The 26,571-nt window shown below is 34.6% G+C and overlaps 1 protein-coding gene across 1 annotated transcript; it reads left to right on the top strand.

The window, feature by feature from the left end:
* Positions 1-277: 277 nt before the first annotated feature.
* On the top strand, positions 278-25,452 carry LOC130442854 (tubulin glycylase 3A-like). The gene is made up of 13 exons (XM_056777237.1): positions 278-848; positions 3,166-3,350; positions 3,429-3,595; positions 6,257-6,479; positions 7,818-7,980; positions 9,082-9,242; positions 12,499-12,690; positions 12,750-12,840; positions 14,639-14,853; positions 15,694-15,903; positions 21,416-21,641; positions 21,716-21,961; positions 24,487-25,452. The coding sequence occupies exons 1-13, from the start codon at positions 628-630 to the stop codon at positions 24,716-24,718; spliced, it is 2,532 nt and encodes an 843-aa protein (XP_056633215.1). The 5' UTR covers positions 278-627; the 3' UTR covers positions 24,719-25,452.
* The last annotated feature ends 1,119 nt before the right edge of the window (positions 25,453-26,571 follow it).

Consider the following 26,571-nt stretch of genomic DNA (forward strand, 5'->3'; position numbering starts at 1 on the left):
AATTATATTATTGCAATAATGTTATAAAAGATTTTTATTTGAGACTTTACATTTTGAGCATTTGTTTTTATGTAATCAATCAGTATGTTATAAGATCATAATTCGGTTAGAACAATCGGGGAAACCTATTAAAAAGAAATGGCTTGTTTGGAACCAAAATTTTGTTTCCACACTGTATAGCGTAGTGCCGAATCCTTGGTGTCGAAACGTGCGGGGCACTATAACCTGAATACCGCTACGAGAATTGGGTTAACGAGTAAACTTCTAAGGGAAAATCAGATCGAAAAACCATCAAACGTGAAGCTCTTATCAACACATGCATTTCTACAGTCTCACATTTTACATTGTAGTGGAACAAAAGCATTCAAACGCGAATGGTTTCAATTGATTTTAATGAATGTTAAATTTTGTGTAATTAAGTGAGTAACTTGGTTATTGAATTTTTGTCTGTGATTTGCACATTCATTTACATAAATTAATTTGATTGAAGTCATTTTATATAATTACAAAAGAAATTGTTACATTCGAATCACGTTACCTCAACTACGGTATTTGATAGCTAATGCTACAAAGATACGAAATATCCCGCGTCAAATCTTCTATTAAAATGAAGATAAACTGATCACCATGTCGCTAGGCAACAGTAGCCGAAGCGGTCATCTGTTGCCTAGAAAATCTAAATCTTTGTCACACTTCAACGTCACTCACAAACGTCACAAAATGGGAACAGAATTAGCCGGAAAAAAAGAAAATATGGCGGCCGCAGATGGAGGGGGAACACAAAATAAATCTGCAACTATTCCTAGTACTCCTAAAGATCCCATGAAATCATCTTCACCAGTGCACAGGTACGTTAATATTTATTTTATTTTTCCATACATTGATTGTTCACTTAGATTTATAAACATTAATGATGAATTAATTGTATGAATTCGTTTACCACGTAATGTTAATTTGAGGTAACTACTAAACTTAAACACAAATTTTAATAAGTAAAATGTGTGATAAATAACATTAAGTGGATAAATAAAGTCAATACCTATTTGTTGAAACGGAATTCCAACGTTGATTTTGTTTTTGAAACTTAATTATATCATATAGAGAAAAGATGGCGACACCTATAGAATTTAATTACAATATTTTTTTTATTAATATTTGAAAAACGTTTCATAAGATGTTTCTTTCTATATTTTATAAGGTCAATGAAATCATATACGTTCTATTTTTAATGAAGTCATTTATGATATTGTCTATTATTCTTAATTTATAAGATATTTATGGCGGATGACAGTACTGCCATAATTTCCATTAGCAAACTTTTACGACAAACCGCGTAATGGCGGGGTAAAACCAGTGGATGGTTTACTGAAAATAACACTTTTTACGACTTTAATAAAACTAATTCTATATAAAAAACCGTTTATAATAATATATGAGAAAAAAACATAACAACTGTAGTCTAAAAAAATTGGAAATAGTTTTTAAATCAGAAGTATCAGAAGACAGTATTGAATTTGATTTCGCGTACACATATTTGACATTACATACTTAGCCTATCTACTCATTTACGTCGTGGGGGAGAGTGGGAACGTTTTATATTAAATTACGTTTCTACTTAATTGATTTTTGTAAACTTTGTATATTTGAAAATAGCTTTTTTCATCAATAAAATAGTAATATGCGTGTAAAATGTTTTACTCCTAAGCAGTTTTAATGGGGGATCACAAAAGTAGACCTAATAATTGGCCTCTTCATTTAAGTGTTATAATATATCACTCAATAAGTCGTGTGAATGACACACATATGGAGCTGCAACTGTCAAATTCATGTGACTTTTATGAAGTACCAACTTTCGAAAGACTATGTGTAAAATTTCAATTAGTTAGAAAAAAGTGACAGCCATTTAAGTGAAGCTACTTTCGTTATTTTCAAATCTATGGATTAACAACAATTTCTTGTGTTAATTTATCATTGCTTATTGATGAAAAAAATACTGAACATGCTCAGCAATGGCTTCAAAAGTGTTATTCGGTCTTTTCTCCATCGAAACGAACCACTTGTTGTTGGTTTGCTGAATTTAAACGTCGACGGTGAACGTTCTGGTCGTCCAATTGAGGTGGTTACTCCAAAAAACATCAAAAAAGTCCACGAATTGGTTATATTTAATAGTAAATTGAAATTGCGTGGGATAGCTGAGGCCGTAAAGCTGAGAAAGCTTTTTTCAAAATGGGTGCCGCGTTTACTCACAGTCGATCAAAAGCAACAATGTGTAGATGATTCAGAACAGTGTTTGGACATTTTCATACGTGATAAAACAGATTTTTTACGTCGATATTAGACAATCGATGAAACATGGATCCATCACTTCACTCCTAAACCAAAACTATCATCATGCAGCCGGTAAATCACGTCCGAAATGTCTAAAGGTGCAATAGTCAGCTGGGAATGTTGTAGCTTCAATATTTTGGGGTGCGTATGGAATACTGTTCATCGACTATCTCCAAAATGAAGAGATAATCAACAGCGAATACTACATGGATCGTTTGAATGCAAAAATCAAGAAAAAAAAACACTGTTTCACCAAGACAATGCACCGATTCACAAGTCGATCGCAATGATGGTTAAATTGAATGAATTACACTTCGAATTACTTCGTATATTCCAGATCTGGTCCCCAGTGACTACTGGCTATTCGCTGATCTCAAAATAATGCTAGCAGGTAGGAAATTCAACTCAAATGAGAAGCAATTGCTGAAACTGAGGCCAAAGACAAATCCTTCTACACACACGGTATAGAGAAGTTAGAGAAGCGTTGGAATGATTGTATTGCTCTTGAAGGAGATTACAATGATGAATAAAATCGATTTTTATCAAAAAAATGTGTTTTTCTTACTTAGTCAGATGACTTATTGAGTACGTCAATGATTTTTTTGATTTGGTATGAATTTGGTGCATTATTGAAGATTTTTTTAGGGTATTTCTGTTATATTTTTATTTGTGGACAACCATCCACCCATATTATTCGACAAAGGATGAGATCTGTATACAACTGTCGACCATTCCACTGTATTAATTCCAATATTTGTAAAATTATTGATAACGACACAGTAATATATTTTTTCGATCATTTTCGAGCTCCTTATTTTTGAAAATTTATTTATTTAGAGTCACATCAGCTGACAATCAAATAAAACATAAAGAAGATCACCCAAATAGTCTCAGTAATAATAACAAATCTAATAGCTATGTGGAAGGTAAATATCGAATGGTAATTACATCAGAAAGGCTCCTAAAGCTCAGGAAAACCATGGAAATGGCCACCAGAGATCACAAAGTTTTCTCAATTAGAGGTAAATCTTTAAGATTTCCGATAAACATTACCAATGATTTTTTTTTCAAATGAACTGTCACTGGACGCCAATTTGTAGGTGGTTGGCCTGTGATTAGAAGAGAATTGTTGAAGAGAAATTGGTTGGAAAAAGTCGAACCGGCCGTGAAACAAAAATTTTCTGCTATAGACGACGTCACTAGTAATTTACCAGCTAAACAGGATTGGGAATCGACCCAATCGTACGAGGAAAAATGCGAAAAAACGGTTCGTAAATATAATTTCAATATATGTTGGTTTCTTTTTCTACATTTAGGTCAAGATAACCATCACCTATCTTAATATCGGTTTTTTCGCACATAAAAACAGTCGCATTTCTATTTGGACAGCTTATAGACGTTGTTGAAGTAATTTTATAAGTATTATCAGGACCCAGCTTGGAATACTTTAACGGACGATGACAAGAAAGCCAAAAATCGCCAAACAATTAGTAAAATCGTCAATAGGGAATCAAAAATACTGAATAAAGTCAATTGTACTAATAATACGGTACCAGACTTTTGATACAAATCGACAACAACGCATTCCGAACTTGAACATACAAAAAGTTTTTTTCTTCTTGTTCAACATGGCAATCTTCATTTTCCATTCAGCCCGGGTCTAAAATTCTTAAGCCAGGATGTTCGTCTTCTTCCTGGACCTCTTTTTTCAAATATTTTTTGGCTCGGAGCAATGCGTATCTGGATTAGTTCCTTGTAGCCGAAATACTTTATGGTTATCGTTACTTCTTGTTCTTTTTCTATTCCTCTGAGATCTTCGTTTCTTACCGGGGTTTCTTGAGTATTCCGTCTATGAAGCCACAATTCGAATACTTCAAATGTTTGCTCTTGTCTTCAAAGTTCAAAGTCCAAGACTCAATTCCATAAAACAGAGCAGACGGAACGTCACCCCTAATTACTCATCCCCCGGGTCTTGTATTTACCGTTACTTAATGTCCTTAACAGAAATTCATTTTTTTTTTACCTCGAGAACTTAGGGTCAGAGATGCAACTTGGTATACAGAGTGTCCCACGACGAGTTAAAACTATCTGTATATATGGTAAAATACTTATAGTAAAATCATGAAAATTTCTACGTTTGGGTTTTCGGATACGATCTTTTTAACTAAAGTATTTTCAAATATGTGTAATGTAATGTAAATATGACTGTAACTTTGTTATTTTAAATAGAACACCCTGTATATTAATACAGTTTTGAAATCTACGTGAAATTTTAGTGTACTTTTGTTTTGACCTTATAAATTATTTTTTTAAGAAGATACCCTCAAAGATATGAAAATGGAATGTATTCAGTTGCTTTTAGCAAGATCAGACGTATTTAAATCTATGTTGAAAAATTTTTAATTTTCTACAGGGTGTGTATAAAAAGTGCTCAAAATTCAACTTAATAAATATCAAATTTCTTTATTTTTTTAGATAGAACCACCCAATTTTTTCTATTTTAATGCATTCAGGGGTAAAAAATTAGGAAAATTCGATGGATCGATGTTGAAAAGTTTTTCATTCTATACAGGGTGTGTATAAAAAGTGTTCAAAGTTTAACTTCATAAATATCAAAATTTCTTTATTTTTTCAAATAGAACCACCCGGTTTTTTCTATTTTTATACATTCGGGGTTAAAAAATAAGGCAAATTTTTGTATACTTATACCTAAACCTTATCGTTATCCAGATATTAAATTCTGTAAATTTTTAGAGATGCAGGTGTGGTCTAAATTTAATTTATTCGTTATTAAATTGAGAATGAGCCGATTTAACGATTTTCGAAAGTATTGATAATTGACTAATGACAGTTAAATGAGTGTCACTTATTACAACAAAGCCTACTAAAAGTATATATGAAAAATTAAAACTTGATAAAAAATACAATGATAATTTATAACCTCAAATACCTCGGAAACGACTGAAAGTTGGAATAGTATTAGTAAATACAATTTGATTTGATTTTTTGTCACATATCTTGACAAGATAAAGAAAAATACTTTTTCATTTTTTAGTGCTTGTATCAACGGGTCAAAATAAAATTTACACCGCACCTGCATCTCTAAAAATTTACAGAAAACATTTAATATCTGGATAACGGTAAGGTTTACATGAATTTGCTTTATTTTTTACCCCTGAATGCATTAAAATAGAAAAAACCGGGTGGCTCTATTTAAAAAAATAAAGAAATTTTGATATTTATGAAATTAAACTTTGAACACTTTTTATACACACCCTGTATAGAATGAAAAACTTTTAAACATCGATCCATATACGTCTGACCTTGTTAAAAGCAACCGAACAGAAATCATTTTCATATATTTAAGGGTTTTCTCGTAAAAAAATAATTTATAAGGGTCTGCAACGGTCAAATTTGTTACAAAAAAATTAATAACTCAAAAAGTATGAATTTTTCGAAAAAAGTTTTTAGACATAAGTATACTAAAATTTTACGTAAATTTCAAAAATGTATTAATATACAGGGTGTTCTATTCAAAACAACAAAGTTACAGTCGACTTCCGGTTCTACCGGAAGTCGGCCTTATTTGAAAATATTTTAGTTAAAAAGATCGTATCCTAAAACCCAAAAGTAGAAATTTTCATGATTTTACTATAAGTATTTTACCATATACAGATACTTTTAATTCTTCGTGGGACAGCCTGTATAGTTAAATTACGTGCACTCGTTTTATTTTGGGCTCCAGTCTCTGCTCTTAGTCGGTTCTTCTTCTAAATCACATTTTTACTCAGATAACTTCCTATTTCAATAAATTTTTCGAATTTTATTAGATGTTGGCAATTAAATTTTCGTAGACTTCTCTGTCCGCCACTGTGTAAATTAAATGATTGTCGAATGTTGTTGTTGAAAAATTCAATTTTTTATTTAGATCATATCGAGAATGCTACAAAATTACGACGTCGATTTTTATTGGAGTATGAGAAAAGATCAATGCGATTTACAACACAGGGCGAACTCTTTTAAATTACTCAATAGATTCAGCAGATCGCTCTACGCCTCTAAAGAAGGACTGGCTCTTTTGTTACAACAATCGTATTGGTACAACGAAAGCGGCGTTGCCAGTATTAATTTCCCGAGAACTTACGTATTAGGTAAGTTTTGGCTAAACGATTTTTAATCTATATTAACAAATTCAAATTGTACAGTTTTGATCACAAAACGGTATATTTTACTTGTAAGTAATTTATTTGTACACTAACCACTCAACATGGTTTACTATTTACTAATACTTAACGCACTAATTTATTTAAATACTTTTTACTATCCCGACATCAAATTATTTACTGATTCTGGATGCAAGAGAAAGAGAGAAAGATAGAGAAGGAGAAAGATCAATAGAGAAGAGAGAAAGATATATAGAAAAGGAGAAAGATAAAGAGACGAAGAGAGAGAGAGAAAAGAAAAAGAGAGAGAGAGAGAGAAGACAGAGAAAAGAGAAAGAAGAGAAAAAGAGAGAGATAGAGAGGAAAGAGAAAAAGGGGGAGAGAGGACAGAGAAAAAGAGAGAGATAGAGAGAATAGAGAGAGGAAAGAGAAAAAGAGAGAGAGAGGACAGAGAATAGAAGAGAGATAGGGAAGAGAGCGACTAGATAGGAAAGAAAAAAAGAGAGGGAAGAGAGAGGAAAGAGAAAAAGAGAGAGAGAGGACATAGAAAAGAGAAAGAAGGGAAAAAGAGAGAGATAGAGAAGAGAGGGAAGGGAGAGGAAAGAGAATAACAGAGAGAGAGGACAGAGAAAAGAGAAAAAGGGAGATAGAGAAGAGAGAGAATATAGAGGGAAGAGAGAGAATAGAGAGGGAAAGGAGAGGAAAGAGAATAACAGAGAGAGAGGACAGAGAAAAGAGAAATAAGAGAGATGGGGAAGAGAGGGAATAGAGAGAGGAAAGAGAAAAAGAGAGAGAGGACAGAGAAAAGAGAAAGAAGAGAAAAAGAGAGAGATAGGGAAGAGAGGGAAGAGAGGGAAGAGAAAAAGAGAGAGAGAGGACAGAGAAATGAGAAAGAAGAGAAAAAGAGAGAGATAGGGAAGAGAGGAAAGAGAAAAAGAGAGTGAGAGGACAGAGAAAAGAGAAAAAGAGAGAGATAGGGAAGAGAGAGAATAGAGATAATATAGAGGGAAGAGAGAGAATAGAGTGGGAAGGGAGAGGAAAGAGAATAACAGAGAGAGAGGACAGAGAAAAGAGAAAGAAGAGGAAAAGAGAGAGATAGGGAAGAGAGAGCATAGAGAGGGAAGAGTGGAAAGAGAGAAAGAGAGAGATTCGTTGTTTTGTTGATTGGTCGGGCCCTAATTTTCTAATGTCACGATTTAAGGTATTCTTCTGGGTCTTTGTTTCGTGGATACCGTTAAGTTTTATCCGCGCGGTCCGTTTAGTGTCAGTTCTCGTCGTATTTTCTTACGACCGTGTAATAAACAAGCAATTTTCTTGTTTTCGTAGGTTTTCCAGACCATTACAATTTTTTCGTAGACGATTTCAGAATGACAGCTTGTTTGGGTCTTCTGAAATGGTTCGAGGAAACTTACGAAAACGGCGACAAACACGATATTCAATCGGCAGAAGGAAAAGTTCCTTATGCAACTTTACAATTCGCAATTGACAGGTAATTTTCGCAATTTTTTCCGATCGAGAAATTTCCGAGTTCGTTTTGTTTTGTACATCCAACGTTTCGGAATAAATTTATAACCTGAAAATGCGCAACAGCGAACAATGACCTTTTTCCTGTAAGGAAACGGAACGTCTTCAACAATATCGAAGGAAAACTCGAAGGAAATTCAAACGTACCGAAAAGAATTGACATAAAACCCGTAACATTGTTCACAGTTTCAAAAATTATTCTACAGGTTACGAAAATATAAATTAGAACACGTTTTTTGGATAGTAAACAGAGAAGGAAAATATTCCCCAGCTTACTTACATCAAAGGTGGGACGAGGAAAGGGAATACTAGTGCTACTAACTATGGAATTGGTAAAAGATGCTATTGGAACAAGAAACGTATCCAAACAACAGGATATGTTCTTAAACGGAAGCGATTTCACGATATTTAAAACGGTTTGGACCAAGATCAATGGAGATCGCAGAACACTCAATCCAGAAGTCCATGGGGTGATCACTGGACGTTGTACTGCTAGCACACAATTCCAGAAATATGGAATTGTAATTGCAAACGATATAAAATCCACACTATTCGCCTTATTTGGTTATATGTGATTTCTATTTATTACCTAACCTAAAGAAACTTTTATGATATGTCGAAATATACGAGGGTGGTTCAAATGAACCAGCGAACAATTTAAAGTCGTAAACGTGGCTGCACTGGATGTTAAGAAGCGTAGAGAACAGCCGGGAACATCATCATTCGTTTTTTGGTCAAAGATCGCTTTCCGACGCGATATTGCTACCAGACATCACGATGGAAATTGGGTTGGAACTGGATCGCCCTTCTTATAATCCCTATTATTTATTTGTTGCATCGAAAGGGGCACTTGGCGGACTGCGATTCGAAAACAATGCGGATACAGTATCCTTGGTACCCGAATGGTTACGTGATAAACTGAAAGATTTTCACGAAGAAGACATCCGAAAGCTTCCGGAGGCTATCAAGAAAAAATATCGCCTCTGTAACTTTTTTATAGCAAAACTCCGGTTCATGTTTGAGCCATCCTCGTATTAACGATCGATATTTATTAAAATTTTTCCAGGTGTAACGATTATATAGCCAAGCAAAAACATTTAGATATAGATAAAGATTTGCCTCAAATTTGGGATCACGAATGGGAACAATTTTTATCGAATTATTATAACATCGTACATCAAGGTGGATATTTCATAGATTTTTCCGAATCTTTAACGAACGCTTACGGTAAGTAACAAACAAAAACCGATATTTTGATACCAGCAACACCGTCTTGCACTCCATTAGACTATTCTCCCTGACGCTTCGACGAAATTAACTCAAGTTCAAAGCGCATATCCACGCAATCACGCTAGGAACTCATTTTTTTGGGGACTTGGCAACGGGGAATGAGTTGAACGATTTGAACTGCGCATAAAAGATTTTGCGTTGGCAGGGGGAGGTCCATGAACGAGATGGTCAGACTATGTTATTAGAATGCAATCAAACTGGTTGAATGCAGATACAGAACTGACACATTAGTGAGTTGAAGGAATAACTTACGACAAAAACCAGCGGAGACTTTTTCGTGGCTCGAAAACATTCGTCGTGCACACATAATTGCGGAAAAAAGAAGATTTCGAACGACAAACTGAAGTGATTATTGTTAAAACTTGGTCTCACTTCGAGTTTCTTAACTCTGCCTCAAAATCGGACAACAATCAATAGTTGACCGAGGCGAAGAAGCACGAAGTGAAGTGAAGTTTGTGGAGGAAAACAGAAAGTGGATGACAATCGACAGCTGAACGATACGAAGAAGCACGAAGTTAAATGGGGTTTGTCTATATGTGGAAAGAAGAAAGTGGAAGACAATTGACAGTTGACAGAGACGAAGAAGTTCGAAGCGAAGTGAAGTTCGCCTCTATAAGGAAAATAAGAAGAAGGTTGATGACGAACTGAAGTGATTATTGTTAAAACTTCGTCTCACTTCGAGTTTCTTAACTCTGCCTCAAAATCGGACAACAATCAATAGTTGACCGAGGCGAAGAAGCACGAAGTTTGTGGAGGAAAACAGAAAGTGGATGACAATCGACAGCTGAACGATACGAAGAAGCACGAAGTTAAATGGGGTTTGTCTATATGTGGAAAAAAGAAAGTGGAAGACAATTGACAGTTGACAGAGACGAAGAAGCCCGAAGCGAAGTGAAGTTCGCCTCTATAAGGAAAATAAGAAGAAGGTTGATGACGAACTGAAGTGATTATTGTTAAAACTTCGTCTCACTTCGAGTTTCTTAACTCTGCCTCAAAATCGGACAACAATCAATAGTTGACCGAGGCGAAGAAGCACGAAGTTTGTGGAGGAAAACAGAAAGTGGATGACAATCGACAGCTGAACGATACGAAGAAGCACGAAGTTAAATGGGGTTTGTCTATATGTGGAAAAAAGAAAGTGGAAGACAATTGACAGTTGACAGAGACGAAGAAGCCCGAAGCGAAGTGAAGTTCGTCTCTATAAGGAAAATAAGAAGAAGGTTGATGACGAACTGAAGTGATTATTGTTAAAACTTCGTCTCACTTCGAGTTTCTTAACTCTGCCTCAAAATCGAACAACAATCAATAGTTGACCGAGGCGAAGAAACACGAAGTGAAGTGAAGTTTGTGGAGGAAAACAGAAAGTGGATGACAATCGACAGCTGAACGATACGAAGAAGCACGAAGTTAAATGGGGTTTGTCTATATGTGGAAAAAAGAAAGTGGAAGACAATTGACAGTTGACAGAGACGAAGAAGTTCGAAGCGAAGTGAAGTTCGCCTCTATAAGGAAAATAAGAAGAAGGTTGATGACGAACTGAAGTGATTATTGTTAAAACTTCGTCTCACTTCGAGTTTCTTAACTCTGCCTCAAAATCGGACAACAATCAATAGTTGACCGAGGCGAAGAAACACGAAGTGAAGTGAAGTTTGTGGAGGAAAACAGAAAGTGGATGACAATCGACAGCTGAACGATACGAAAAAGCACGAAGTTAAATGGGGTTTGTTTATATGTGGAAAGAAGAAAGTGGAAGACAATTGACAGTTGACAGAGACGAAGAAGCCCGAAGCGAAGTGAAGTTCGTCTCTATAAGGAAAATAAGAAGGTTGATGACGAACTGAAGTGATTATTGTTAAAACTTCGTCTCACTTCGAGTTTCTTAACTCTGCCTCAAAATCGGACAACAATCAATAGTTGACCGAGGCGAAGAAGCACGAAGTTTGTGGAGGAAAACAGAAAGTGGATGACAATCGACAGCTGAACGATACGAAGAAGCACGAAGTTAAATGGGGTTTGTCTATATGTGGAAAAAAGAAAGTGGAGGACAATTGACAGTTGACAGAGGCGAAGAAGCACAAAACGAAGTGTCTATAAGGAAAATAGAAGAAGGTTGATGACAAACAGAAGCGAATACTGTTAAAACTTCGTCTCACTTCGAGTCCTTCAACTGGATCGCAAAACCCGACAACAATCGATCAACAATCACACTGTTTAGAAAACCACCACACCACCAACACACACTTACTCTGCTGGACTTTTGACTTTGAAGACTACGACTTGGTTATCGAAACGTGTGTCAGACAGAGTAATTTTGAGTTTTGGTGTAGTAGTAGTGCGTTCAGTGTGAATATCACCAACGGTTCCACAAATTCTAACTGAATCAATAGTCGACCGAGTTGAAGCAGCACGGAGCGAAGTGGAGAAAAAGTAGATGGTGGATGACAAACTGAAGTGAGCCGATTAGTGTTGAAATTCGTTTTATTTCGAGTCCTTTAACTCGGTCGCAAAACCCAACAATAGTCTACAGTTGACCGAGGTGAAAAAACACGAAGTGAAGTGAAGTTTGTCTCTGTGAAGAAAAAAAAGATGGTAGATGACAGGAGTCCTTTAATTTGATAGCAAAATAATTGACAGTTGAGCGAAGTAAAACAGAAAGTGGATGACAATTGACAGTTGACAGATGCCAAGGAGTTAATTTCAGTTAATTTAAGTGTGTTTTCTAACGGAATCGTTTTAAATATGCTCGATTTCACTTGGCAACGACAGTGTTGCCGGTTTTGGATACATATTGACACGTAATTGTTTATAACTCGATAATTGCTGGGTAAACTATCGACAGCTCATTTGATGTTTATTTACTTTTGTAGTAAATCACTCTTTTACATACGTTTAGATCCAACTTTCTGTTCGACTATAAACACCTCTATTAAAATTTATATTACCACGTATCCGGATTTTTTTAAATAGCACAGGAACGTACTCTTGTCTTGGTACGTATTTCCACCGTTAGATAGCGCAACTCGCTACTATTCCATTGCGTTTCGATTGCAAAACGAGCTAAATTGAAAAAACAACAAAAACTTATATTTCTTGTCGCTTTTTTCGTTTTGTTTCCGCGCTTATCCGTACAAGGATGGTCGAGTTGTAGTTGCGACAGCGTTGTTGCCGCGATGTTTACTAGAGAACGTTTCAGCTAACGTAAAATCGACGCTGAAAGAAATGCGACAACACTGGCCTCAATACGGCATCGACGGACAGAAAAACATTTGGATTTTGAAACCCGGCAATAAATGTAGAGGTAGAGGTATCTATTTGGTTAAAACTATCACCGACGTTGATAAAGTGATGAATTTAAAAATGAAATACGTCGTACAGAAATATATAGGTGAGCGATTATATTTCCTTAACGTTTTCAAATTAAAAAAAATCGTCAGTAATTTTTAGAACGGCCGTTGATTATATATAAGACGAAATTCGACATACGACAATGGTTTTTGGTCACGTGTACGCAACCTCTCACGATTTGGATGTACAGGTAAGATAATTACGAATCCTTTTATATTGGCGAGTCACTCATTTTCAAAACGTGAAATGTAATGAAAAAATACGAAAAGTTATAACGACTAGTATCCAAGATGGACTTGAAGAGACCAATACCTTGACTTAACTCTTCATAAAGAGCTCTTAGCCCGACAAAACATCAACCTGCAAGCAGTGACCACCCCTTGGTACATCAGGACCCAGCAGATGTACCGAAAATTGGACCAAAAGAAGAAAAAAATCTCCAGAAGAATATTTCAAGACTTGATGACCCAAAGGAGACTACACTTTTATATTTTTAAACAAATATCTCGAAATAATAAAGAGAACTGAGTCAAATGCTCGGAAAGAAACTTTGGATTCATCCATCACTCAAAGGGATCTGACGTAAAAAAGGGCGACGAGCAATTTTGTGCTAATCAATCAATCAACGGTTAAAAATGACTAAAAGGACTATTGTGCGATCCTACTGACTGCGCCAGTTATATTTTCGTTATTTAAAATCAAATTTTCGAAAACTAATTAATGAAAAAATGAAAATTAACAATAAAACATCAATTTCTATATCGTTTTTATCTACAATATTTAATCTGCAACGTTTTATATAATGCGTTTTACATTATTATTCTTCTTGTTCTTTCTTCACTAATGGATCTATCACCTGTTTCTTCTTCGGAACCTTTCCTCATCATTGTTCTAGATTATCACCTCATTCGTGGTCGACCTCTACTCCTGCAGTGTTTTCCCGAGATCCGCCTGAGGATATTCATTACTGTGGTCCCCAACGTTTGTTTCTGGCCTTGTTTCTGATGTATAGGTCATTAAAGGTCCAATTGTTGCCTTTCTGTTTCTTGTCTCAGGTATTTGTGATGCCGTACTATGTTATGAAGACCTCATTTGCTCTGGTTACTTGTCCTCTTGTCTCGTCTTTCCATAACTGGTTATGTCTCAATTCTCAATATTATATCTTTCGATATTATCTTCATATCATTCTGTTTACCTGTGAGATTAAAGGTATTCAATAATCTATGAAGATCATCTTCATTTTGGGCTCATATCATGACGTCATCGGCATAGCACAGGAGATACCTGTGGATATTGATTTTAAACATCTCCAGGTGCTAGTGTTCGAGAAAGACGTGCCTTGGTAACTGATTACAAAGGCTTGAACTTTCCTTGAAGGAAGGAGTCCCGATAATATGACGTGCTGGACGTCTGCAAATACTGCTCTAGGTGCGATTATGTTGGACATCTTGGAAGAGCATTTGTCGTGCAAGTATCGGTAAAACAGAGTCAAATAGGCGTCTTCTAAGCTCTAAGCTGTCCGAGATAACCCTGCATCGCCTATAAGTCGATCTGCTCCCTTCTGTATTGAGTCCAGCATCTTCAGTGTATGTTTGAGAGCCGAGCTCCAAATAAGCAAGCAATGGACGAATCTGGACCCTGTAGAGGATTAGAAGCAGTTGAGGAGTATGAAGTTTATAGTTATTAAAGATTTTGTGAAGCTGCCTTAGCTAAATCGACCACGTGACTATGCCAGGGACAACCAACGTTGAATTCAAACCTTTCTGAGGTGTGTCCATCGACCTGGACCAAAGGAGTCCCCTACCATGTGATCCAACTCACTCATACCCGTTGATATATCTTCATCTTCATTTATAACACTGCCGATGTTCTGGTAGTATCCACATTGTTGTCAGATGTTTAGTTTATCGGGGAACTTTGTGATTTTTTGTCTGCTTTTGAAATCGTTTGATATATAAGAACAAATATTATGATTTATAAATTTTTAGAGACTGCTATTTACGGTTTAGCGGACAAACTTTCAGTCTAGATAATTTCCACGAATCGCTCCATTTAACGAACCACGCGGTACAGTGCAAGTACACGAACATGGAACAAAGAGACAAAGCCTTACCCGTAGATAATATGTGGGACAGTCATACTTTCAAGGCTTATTTAAAACAGATCGGATGCGCGCAGAAATGGAACGAAATAATCTACCCAGGTAAGTATTCCATACATACAAACACAGACTTCTATCTCTGGATAGAAGATGAGCCTCAACGTGGAGGGATACTTGAACTTGTATCCTTCAAAAAGAAGAGGAAAATAACACAAGACATCGCGAGAGAAGGAATCTCCTGGATTATTAAGGCCAAATACTTGGAAGTCATCCTATACCAAGGTGGTATTCAAGAGCCGTGTCGACCACCTAATACTAAAGTTATATCCTCTAAAAAACAAGAGGAAAATGCTACAAGAGTACTATCAAGGCCAAATACTTGGGATATATCCTGAACCAAGGACTGAGATCCGAGGACTACGCCGATTACCTAGTGGACGAGACTTGAAAGGCAGGAGAACGAGTAGCAGGATTCATCGCAGGACTACCCAAGTTGTACTTGAAGACCAAGCCTTATTATACAGTTTGCCATCAATTCGTGGGGATACACTGCCGCAAATACCCCTAAGGAGTTCCAAGTCCGGCTAAATAACAACCCAAGGCACTTTGGTTCATCAGAACCCTGCCGATCTACCGAGAATCCGATAAAATTGGTGCAGGTGACGAAGATGACTCCTTCAACATCTCAAGGTAAATTACCACAAGTCCCAGTCACCGCGCACTCGGTCTGGCCGCACATTTACACTGTCTAATGGCCGTCATACACGTCACGGTTCACCGTGTTCGGTCGAGTTTGAGTTGAATCAACAGTTTACGTTGCAGTTCTTCGAGTTGAAGATACACTCTGATGGATCGGTTTTAGTTTATAGTGAAGGTGTTTTGGATCAACTTGTCTTTTAATTTTGAAGATTTGTTGTAGTAGTTATTTCGAGTTTTTATTAGGAATGCAGGAAAGTATAACTTGCGCGATGTTGGCCAGTCAAGATACGATGGATAGAAGACAGAACACGTTCGAAATGTACGGGGCGGATTTTATGTTATCCGAAGATTTCACGCCTTGGTTATTGGAACTGAATTGTAGTCCGGATCTTTCTTTTTCTACCAGTGTCACCAGCAAGCTATGTCCTCAAGTTATGGAAGATATAATTAAAGGTTAGTAATAGGGTTCTTCTCTATGCCGCGTATTTTATATAGTGAGAGCTACTTACATAAAATGCACGTGATTCGAATTGAATAGAGCGAACTGGAAGATGGTTAGGTGAAGTCTAACCGGTAGATCGTCTGGCGAGAGTTCTCGGACTTGTCTGTAAGCATCCTCCAAGTATTTAACTAATTATTGGTAAATTTGGAATGATATTTTGTTTATAAATGTTTGTAGTTGTTGTTGGTCTACTAGAATTGTTTTTTTTTTTATCTCACGTTTCCAGTTTGTCAACAGTTTCGTTTAATAGGTATAAATGTACTTTTTGATTGGTAAATTTCTTGTAGGAATCTTTTCTGCATAATGCGAATTGATTTTAAAAATAAAAAAATATTTTTTTTAAAAAGATTTCATTTTAAATTTGGTGACTATACATGTTGGTGATAGAACATTAATTTGTTTATTTCGAATTGTAGAAGTTGCGTGCCAGATAAAGCGCGGTATGCGGCGATAACATGGGAAAATATGAAAAATAGCGAAAAATTCTTACTGAATTTTTCGTAGAATAAAGAATTTTTGATATTTTCATAAATTTTCATGCTATTGCCACAGATTTCATTTCCAATAGGTTAAAAAAACCCTTTAATCAGATTTTTTGACAATTTTTTGAGTTTTCTATTCTAAAAAAAATGAAATCTGCGTGCCGAGCGAAGCGAGGTACGCGGCAATAACAACAAACATGGAAGTCATGAGCAAATTGAAAAATTCTGTTTTCTATTCGGTGGAAAATGAACTCCACGTGTATTTGATCAAACATTTTTCATATTTCACCATTTTCCACGTTATTGCCTTCGTTTTTGGTAAGATAGAAAACACTTTCTTCAGAAATTTTCCCGATTTCTTGTCGCTTCGTTTACCACGCAGATATAACTTGAAAAATCGTGTAAAATTTCTAAGTAGGGAGTTTTCTAGAACGTGAAAAGTGACGAAATTATGAAAAACCATGAAAATATCGGAAAATTCTTATTAAAGAGTTTTCTGTTCGATGGAAAATCAACTCCACGTGTCTTCAATCAGACATTTTTCATATTTTCACCATTTTCCTCGCTTCACTCGGCACGCAATCTTCATTTTTGGATAAGATAGAAAACACTTTCTTTGGTAATTTTCCCAATTTTTTGCCGCTTCGTTTACCACGCAGATATAACTTGAAAAATTGTCTAAATTTCTGAGCCGAGCGAATCGATTCCATTTTTTGTAAAATAGAAAATTGCTTACTCAGAAATTTTTCGATATTTTATCATTTTTCTTGTTATTGCCGCGTACCTCGCTTCGCTCGGCACGCAGATTTCATTTTCAATAGGATGTAAAAACCTTTAATCGAAATTTTCGGCAATTTTTTGAGTTTTCTATTCTAAAAAAAATGAAATCTGCGTGCCGAGCGAAGCGAGGTACGCGGCAATAACAACAAACATGGAAGTCATGAGCAAATTGAAAAATTCTGTTTTCTATTCGGTGGAAAATGAACTCCACGTGTATTTGATCAAACATTTTTCATATTTCATCATTTTCCACGTTATTGTCTTCGTTTTTGGTAAGATAGAAAACACTTTCTTCAGAAATTTTCCCGATTTCTTGTCGCTTCGTTTACCACGCAGATATAACTTGAAAAATCGTGTAAAATTTCTAAGTAGAAAGTTTCCTACAACATGAAAAGTGACGAAATTATGAAAAACCATGAAAATATCGGAAAATTCTTATTAAAGAGTTTTCTGTTCTATGGAAAATTAACGCGCCCTGCCAATCGATTCCATTTTTTGTAAAATAGAAAATTGCTTACTCAGAAATTTTTCGATATTTTATCATTTTTCTTGTTATTGCCGCGTACCTCGCTTCGCTCGGCACGCAGATTTCATTTTCAAGAGGATGTAAAAACCTTTAATCGAAATTTTCGGCAATTTTTTGAGTTTTCTATTCTAAAAAAAATGAAATCTGCGTGCCGAGCGAAGCGAGGTACGCGGCAATAACAACAAACATGGAAGTCATGAGCAAATTGAAAAATTCTGTTTTCTATTCGGTGGAAAATGAACTCCACGTGTATTTGATCAAACATTTTTCATATTTCATCATTTTCCACGTTATTGTCTTCGTTTTTGGTAAGATAGAAAACATTTTCTTCAGAAATTTTCCCGATTTCTTGTCGCTTCGTTTACCACGCAGATATAACTTGAAAAATCGTGTAAAATTTCTAAGTAGAAAGTTTCCTACAACATGAAAAGTGACGAAATTATGAAAAACCATGAAAATATCGGAAAATTCTTATTAAAGAGTTTTCTGTTCGATGGAAAATCAACTCCACGTGTCTTCAATCAGACATTTTTCATATTTTCACCATTTTCCTCGCTTCACTCGGCACGCAATCTTCATTTTTGGATAAGATAGAAAACACTTTCTTTGGTAATTTTCCCAATTTTTTGCCGCTTCGTTTACCACGCAGATATAACTTGAAAAATCGTGTAAAATTTCTGAGTAGGGAGTTTTCTAGAACGTGAAAAGTGACGAAATTATGAAAAACCATGAAAATATCGGAAAATTCTTATTAAAGAGTTTTCTGTTCGATGGAAAATCAACTCCACGTGTCTTCAATCAGACATTTTTCATATTTTCACCATTTTCCTCGCTTCACTCGGCACGCAATCTTCATTTTTGGATAAGATAGAAAACACTTTCTTTGGTAATTTTCCCAATTTTTTGCCGCTTCGTTTACCACGCAGATATAACTTGAAAAATTGTCTAAATTTCTGAGCCGAGCGAATCGATTCCATTTTTTGTAAAATAGAAAATTGCTTACTCAGAAATTTTTCGATATTTTATCATTTTTCTTGTTATTGCCGCGTACCTCGCTTCGCTCGGCACGCAGATTTCATTTTCAAGAGGATGTAAAAACCTTTAATCGAAATTTTCGGCAATTTTTTGAGTTTTCTATTCTAAAAAAAATGAAATCTGCGTGCCGAGCGAAGCGAGGTACGCGGCAATAACAACAAACATGGAAGTCATGAGCAAATTGAAAAATTCTGTTTTCTATTCGGTGGAAAATGAACTCCACGTGTATTTGATCAAACATTTTTCATATTTCACCATTTTCCACGTTATTGCCTTCGTTTTTGGTAAGATAGAAAACACTTTCTTCAGAAATTTTCCCGATTTCTTGTCGCTTCGTTTACCACGCAGATATAACTTGAAAAATCGTGTAAAATTTCTAAGTAGGGAGTTTTCTAGAACGTGAAAAGTGACGAAATTATGAAAAACCATGAAAATATCGGAAAATTCTTATTAAAGAGTTTTCTGTTCGATGGAAAATCAACTCCACGTGTCTTCAATCAGACATTTTTCATATTTTCACCATTTTCATCGCTTCACTCGGCACGCAATCTTCATTTTTGGATAAGATAGAAAACACTTTCTTTGGTAATTTTCCCAATTTTTTGCCGCTTCGTTTACCACGCAGATATAACTTGAAAAATTGTCTAAATTTCTGAGCCGAGCGAATCGTATCCATTTTTTGTAAAATGGAAAATTGTTTAATCAGAAATTTTTGATATTTTCATCATTTTTCATGTTATTGCCGCGTACCTCGCTTCGCTCGGCACGCAGATTTCATTTTTGATAAGATAGAAAACAATTTTTTCAGAAATGTTTTGTCGTCTCGCAGAAATAGCTTGAAAAATCGTAAAGAACGCCGCATAACCTCAAAAATAATGAAAATATCAAAATTTCTGGGTAAATAATTATATATTTTACAAAAAATGTCGAAAATATCATGGAAAATTGAAAATTTCTCTTTAAAAAGTTGTTTGTTTTTCTTATTGTGCCCTGTCAGGCCCACCTGACGTTGATAATCATAATGGCGAGTTGATCCCTTTTTTTATTTTCTCCTAAATATAATTGATTGAATTCAGGTATGCTGAATAAAGTATAAAACAATATATCACATGATAATTGAAGACTTCCCTCGAATCACGGTGTAAGCAACACATTAACCTTTTTTAGGACACGTTTTTTCTATTTTTTTTTTGTTAAAGTCACAATTTCGTAAGTTCGTAAATGATTTATTATTATACATATTTTTTTAAAACCTAACAGGAAATCCTAAATCTAATTAAATTATTAATACATTTTTGATTACTTGTCTTCACTTGGCAAAGTTGGAAAAAAATTCCGCATCGCATACAACGTTTTTCTTGTCCATTCGTGCTTGTCTTAATACGCGTCTTTTATTGTCCTTCAATTCTGTGAAGTTAGTTTCTCGTTTTTTGTTCTTATATTGAATGTCATTTCACTAAAATCACCGATATGACAAACATGTTTGCCAATAGTCGCATTCGGCGAACGAAACCATCAGGGTTCCCAACTTAGTGGTTTCCCCTCCGAATTTAGTGGAAAACATATGGAATGGGATATTTTTAGGGATTTTATATTTTTAAGGGAATCTTTATAACCTCAAATTTTAATTTTTCATTTGAAATCCAGCAAAATAAAGGTGTAATAGTATAGGGAAATCATTTAATGTGAATATCTATAATTTTAAAATATCATATTTGAAGAAAATGATTTGTTACTTGATGTTTTCTATAAGAATTTTAAAAAAATTATGTTGCCGGGAGGAATTATTCATTGATTGGATTTTTTTGTATTATTTACGAAGTAGGGACGGTTTCTACGTATTAAAGGCTCTGTATACCTGCGTCAGACGCTTTAAGACTTACAGGAACCCAAACTAGCCGGGCGCCCCGCTGAGACGGGCAGATCCCGCTTCAACTTCAAACGCGTTTAAAATATCGTAAACGTTCGAACTCCGGGAAACGCTTCGACAGATTTATATCTACCTACATGTCGATTAACAATCCGTAATCAAAACAAATTGAATGATTTCTTTAAAATCTCAAGGACGAAGTCTCCCTTAAAAATATTTGATAACTTTTTTTATAAATAATGGAATTTTTAAATGGGAATCCCTAGTAGGGGTTTTTTTACTAGGGCTTCGGGGAAATGAATTTTTGACAGTTGGGAACACCGGAAACCGTTTTGCAACTATCGTACAAACCTAGCGGAATCGTTCGCTACAAACTCGACACGTTCTGGAGCGGTCGCCACGTTTTCAAAATATATCTGTCATAAACAAAGAGGTTTTGACAGCGAACGCAGCTGAATGCGACAATACGAAAATTGTGTCCAAACGTATTAAGGCAAATTTATTTCTTAAACCTTATTATATGTTTTTCGTGATGATTTACCTGGTAGCCAACTTCCAGCGTCCGCTATTTCAATCTGCGACCGTGTCACATGCATTTTATAACTCTAATACCTAATGTTGTTTAAAAACCTTTTTTATGTAAGTTGTCAGTACTGCTGCAAGTTGATTTATCAAGTAGGACGGAAGAACGTTTAAATATACTATAAATAAATTGGATATTGGAGGCTGCACAACGAGTACAAATTAATTTTAAAAATTATCTTTTACAGTTGTAATCGACAGACGGAAAGATCCGAACGCCGATACGGGATTATTCGATTTGATTTACAAACAAAATTTTCCGAGAACGCCCCCCTATTTGGGTATGAATCTCTCGGTGAGAGGTAGAAAAATTTTCCGGAGTCGATCTAAAATAAAAGACAAAGAAAAAATCGAAAAAGAAAAAACGTTGATGCGTTTGAGAAAACAAGATTTCGTGAAAACCGAATTCATCAGGTGAAAATTCGAGATCTCGTTAATCAATATTGTTTGAATGTCTTTTTTTTTTTTTGTTTTTTTGTTCGATTCAGGGATAGCCAAATAAGAAAGATGCTTCCGATACCGAAAACTCTGCCGATAAATGTTTATAAAGGACCGGTGATTGCGGATTTTATAGAAGATTTGCAAAAATCGTCGAACGCCATAGAAACCGGCGTCGATTTTATACCGATCGTAAGAACCGAATCGAATAAGAAGAAATACGATTTCGGGAAAATAAATACGAGGGTATTGCGATGTTGCACGACTAAACAACAAAAAACAACGGGAAAAGCCCGGTAGGGCTGTTCTTATTTCAATTATTACAAAATCCTCAAACTTCTCAATACTAAGTCGATGACTATCATAATATTTGGTTTGATTGGATAATTTCATATTATTTACGAATAAAAAACTAATAATACTTGTAATGAAAAGGATTCTACGAGGAAATATCCCAAAAGTGTATTTATTTTTAACCGTAATATCCTTTAAGCTTCGTACACTATTTCCATTTTTATAATAAGAATCGTCAAATTCCTAAAAATAGCCATTAACTGCCGACAACACTTTTTCATTGTTGGAAAATCTTTTACCATCAAGCCATTTTTTCAAGTCTGGCAATAGGGTGGATTAGGTAGCAATTCAAACTTTATTTCATCAATTTTGGGCATTGCAATAACGGATGTGTCGGCTGGTGCATTATCTTGATGGAACAACATTTTCCTCTTAGCTGTTTTTGCTTGATTTCTTCGGTAGAACGTTTCAATAAGTTCGAATAATACTCGCCGTGGAATGTTTTTCCCTTTTTGGAGATATTCAATGGAAACAATCCGACGGGCATCCCAAAAAACCGAAGCCGTGACCTTGCCTTCAGATGGAACAGTCTTTGCTTTCTTTGGAGCCGCTTCACCCTTGTCAGTCCATTATTTTGTTTTGGGTGTGAAGTTATGGATCCACGTTTCATCCATGGTTAAGAAACGGTGCAAACATTGTCAAACACTCGATGGAAACATCTTGGCGACACTATTTATGTTCCATTTTGAGCAAACGCGGCACACATCTTTCTCATGTCCAAATGTTCAGTTGATAGCAGCAAAAACATAAAAAGCCGTGATCAGCAGAGCTCCATCGCGAAAGTCAAATTTTTTCTACTGAATACTCGGCGATAGACCCGGTGGTCTCGAACCCTCTTGTTCAATTCCAATTGACAACAAAGAAAAAATTGTCATAATGACAAGAAATTTCGAAAATGGGAAGTAAAAAAAATCACCCTAGCAACGATCATACTCGTATTATTCATTAAATAGGAGGCGATCCAGTTCAACAATTACAACGATCAAAATGATTTCGGGCGTTTTGTGCTAGAAGAACCGAAGAAGATAACTTTGAACTTGAGAAAGACAATTCTTCAACATCACCCCTACTTGCATGCAAAGTTCGAACCCTCTAGTTAAACTTTTTCTGGCCAAATGGCCAAAAAATAAGAAAATATAACAAAAATGACCATAAAATGGAGCGGAGTGGAGATGGAAAGTTTCGACCTTAGACAGGAAATCATCTCGCAACTAATTGAACCTACATGTGAAATTTCATTTTTCAGTCGCTTTTAGTTTGACCTGCAGAGGTGAGCAAAGGTCAAAAATCACTTTTTTTGCACTGCGACCCCTCGAAATATTCGTTTGTTTTCAACCAAACTCTAATAAAATCAATTCGCCGCCAAAAAAGCCATGTATACTAATTTTGAACCAAATCGGACCTATAGCAATTGCTCGAGAGACGAAAATAAGAATTGTAGTTTAAACAGATATATAGATATCGTGTTCAGGAGGTCTCAAAATATGGGAAAAATGATGTGCCCCCCATTTTTCCTTTAGTCATGCCTACCATAATAATAATAATAATACCATGCCTTTGAAAAATTCGACTAAAAAATTAAGAAAATATCATGGAAAATCATGAGAATATCGAAAATTTTGAGTAAAGAGTTTTCTATTCTATGGAAAATTAACTGCAAGTGTATAACGAAGTGAGGTACGCAGAAATAACATGAAAAATCGGAAATTTTAACGATTTTTGTGTTATTTTTTTTTTCGTTCCGAGCGAAGTGGTTGCATTTTTTGTAGAATAGAAAATTCTTTAGAATGAAAAAAACCTTTAATCAGAATTTTTTCAGTAAAAGGTCGAGAAAAATTTGAAAATCTAGTTTTAAATATGAAATTTTCTACAATTTTTGTATCAACGATTTTTTTTGTACGAGCTTAAATGACAAGGATATCAAAGTAAAAGACTCTAATTCCAATTGCCGTAATCAGTTGTTGCAAACTTCTACAGAATTCATTAAATAATTCAAAAAATCAACGGTCGATGTAATTTTCGTTTAGGAAAAAATCCAATTTCCGAAAAATTTAATGCGGTTTTCCTAATTTCCCTGGACTATATAAACTACTAGTGGAGATAAAAATATTTATTAATAACCTCCAAACTTCAAAAAAAAAACATCGTAAATCTATGTAAACATTCAGTTCTTTTCGTACAACGATTTTTACAGACCATTTTGAAAATAATCAAACAACATCGACAGAGTTAGATTTTGTTATTTCATAAAAAACACTAAAACATAAATTTGTTATTCAATAGCATATGGGTCGAAACCAACCCTGTTCCATTTTATGAATATAAATATTTCTTTTTGTTAATTTATCGTTCACTGACAAAAAACTTTTGTTAATTGTAAAATTAGAGGATTTTGTAATTTTTGATATGGGAACTATCCGTATCTGAAATAATAAAAACAAATCTACTAAAAAATCTTCTGTTACAGAGCAAATCGAAACGTAAAAGAAAGCAGTAGAGAGATAATACGATCCTGTAATAATACAAGTAATTGGACCAACCTCAAACTAACATTAGAAGATACTGCCAGTCTATTAAAGGGGACCAATCATTTAATTAAAAATAAAAACGTTTTTGATGACTTCAATAAAAATTCTTATAAAAGTCTGAATATTAATGTGTTCGATCTAAATGAGATGCTTAAAAATATCGAGAAATAGTCTGTATTCGATTGCAAAACTTTCATTCGAAAATCATATCGATAGTTAATTAAAATCGATAAACAAACTTCATCTTTTTCTATCTGACAGTAGAAACACATACATATCTAGTAAGTAACGACATACGTTCTTTTGGATGCTTCAATATGACATCATCATGTTGAAAACAGCTAGCGACAAATAATAAACTAGACAGGGTCGGTATCAGGAACAAAATGTCTAAATAAAGATTAGAAAAATATTAACTACTAATTTATTTAGGAATAGAGGAAACTAATAAGCGCGTTTGAAATTATTGAAACTATTGCCTATACGGGAAGATTACACATTTAGGAGTAATTTGAAACCAAATGTCTAATTTTAACAACAAAAGTTATCAAAAAAATAAAATGGGATTAATATTATAAAAATGAAATTTTCTTATTTCAAGCCGTAAAATTCATATATACAACGTGTTTAATAACAATTCAGGAGCTATAGGTGAAAACGGAAATTAATTAACTCCATCTTCAGTTACTGTTATTAATTTTGACTTCCGTTTCCGACTTTCCGGTTGTTCTCAGTTATTTTCAATATATTTGTCTTTAAATCAATTGGTACGTGAATATTGATATGATTAATATGGTTAACTTGTCTAATTATATCTTAAATTAGGTCATTACATCTTGAAAAAATTAAATATTTATTTTATTGCGCATATACAATGATGTGAAAATAATTAAAGTTGAAGAAAATAACTCTTAGTTTTTCATTTAAAAACCTAGTTCAAATAAAATTGAAAAGAAGCTCCATTCCCAGTGCAGACACCAAGTTAATTAGTACACAACTAGTCAAATTTAATTAATGGAATAAAATAAAATAATTATAATAAAAATAATAATTATAATAAAATAATCAATAAAAAAAATTAATTAGTTCCTCTTTTTATACCATAGACCGTCCCTGCTTACCAAACGATCAAATCTGAAAATGACATGGAACACGCTACGAACATATCCGCTTTAATATTACAGTCGCCCGTTCGTTTTGTATAATCTCGAACAAAACGGATCAGTTCTTTTGTATATTATTCCAGTAAATATGTTTTAGACATTACAAATTATATTTAACAATGTAAAAAAATATAGATATTGTATATTAATGAAGTTTATTTTGATATAATGTGTGGCAACATTGTGTATTACCTGCCTTGTCGGTTGGTATTTGATTTCCCATAACCCGCACAAAGCGAAGGAAAGTCGATGATCAGTGGCGACTTAATAACAACAGTGCCCTGGTCGTTAAACTCAAAATTATTATTCTATTTTTTATCAATCAAATGATTTTTTATATAAAAATCTGTAGGCATATTTATTTTATTACGTATTAATAGCATTGGTTGTTCCGTTAAATATTAACGTGCATTTTATTTACATATTTATAAAACGTTGCCAAATTGATATATTTATCGATAACGTTCTAATTAATATTATTTGTTGATAATTCTAAATCTATTTAGACTTCAATAAAATAAAGAATTACTAAAGTGACTTGTGTATTAACATTAAAACATGTAAATGGACCGTAAAATTGTATCAATAAATTCATTACAGAAATTATGTGTGTTCCTTTTACGGCGTCTGCTTCCAAGAACTTTTAGTCTGCCCGGTTTTAGCGGTGTTGCCACTATAGTTAACTTTTACCTTAATTAGAGTAATTAAAAAACTATAATTTTGATACGTTATACCTTTCTTCTTCCATATTGATATTGACGTTTGTCAAAATTTAATGTCAAAAGATTGAGAGCCGGCACCTAAACCCATTTCAAATGGCGCCTTTAAATGAAGCAAAATTTATACGTGAAACGTAGATAT

Source organism: Diorhabda sublineata, chromosome 1 (assembly GCF_026230105.1).
Source record: "Diorhabda sublineata isolate icDioSubl1.1 chromosome 1, icDioSubl1.1, whole genome shotgun sequence".
In the NCBI taxonomy this organism is placed as follows: Eukaryota; Metazoa; Arthropoda; class Insecta; order Coleoptera; family Chrysomelidae; genus Diorhabda; species Diorhabda sublineata.

Bases quoted from the DNA above. Each gene is read 5' to 3' on its own strand.
- LOC130442854 (XM_056777237.1), top strand. From the start codon at position 628: ATGTCGCTAGGCAACAGTAGCCGAAGCGGTCATCTGTTGCCTAGAAAA. The intron at 6,480-7,817 runs GTAAGTTTTGGC...TTGTTTTCGTAG, and splicing joins CCCGAGAACTTACGTATTAG to GTTTTCCAGACCATTACAAT. The intron at 7,981-9,081 runs GTAATTTTCGCA...AAATTTTTCCAG, and splicing joins TTACAATTCGCAATTGACAG to GTGTAACGATTATATAGCCA.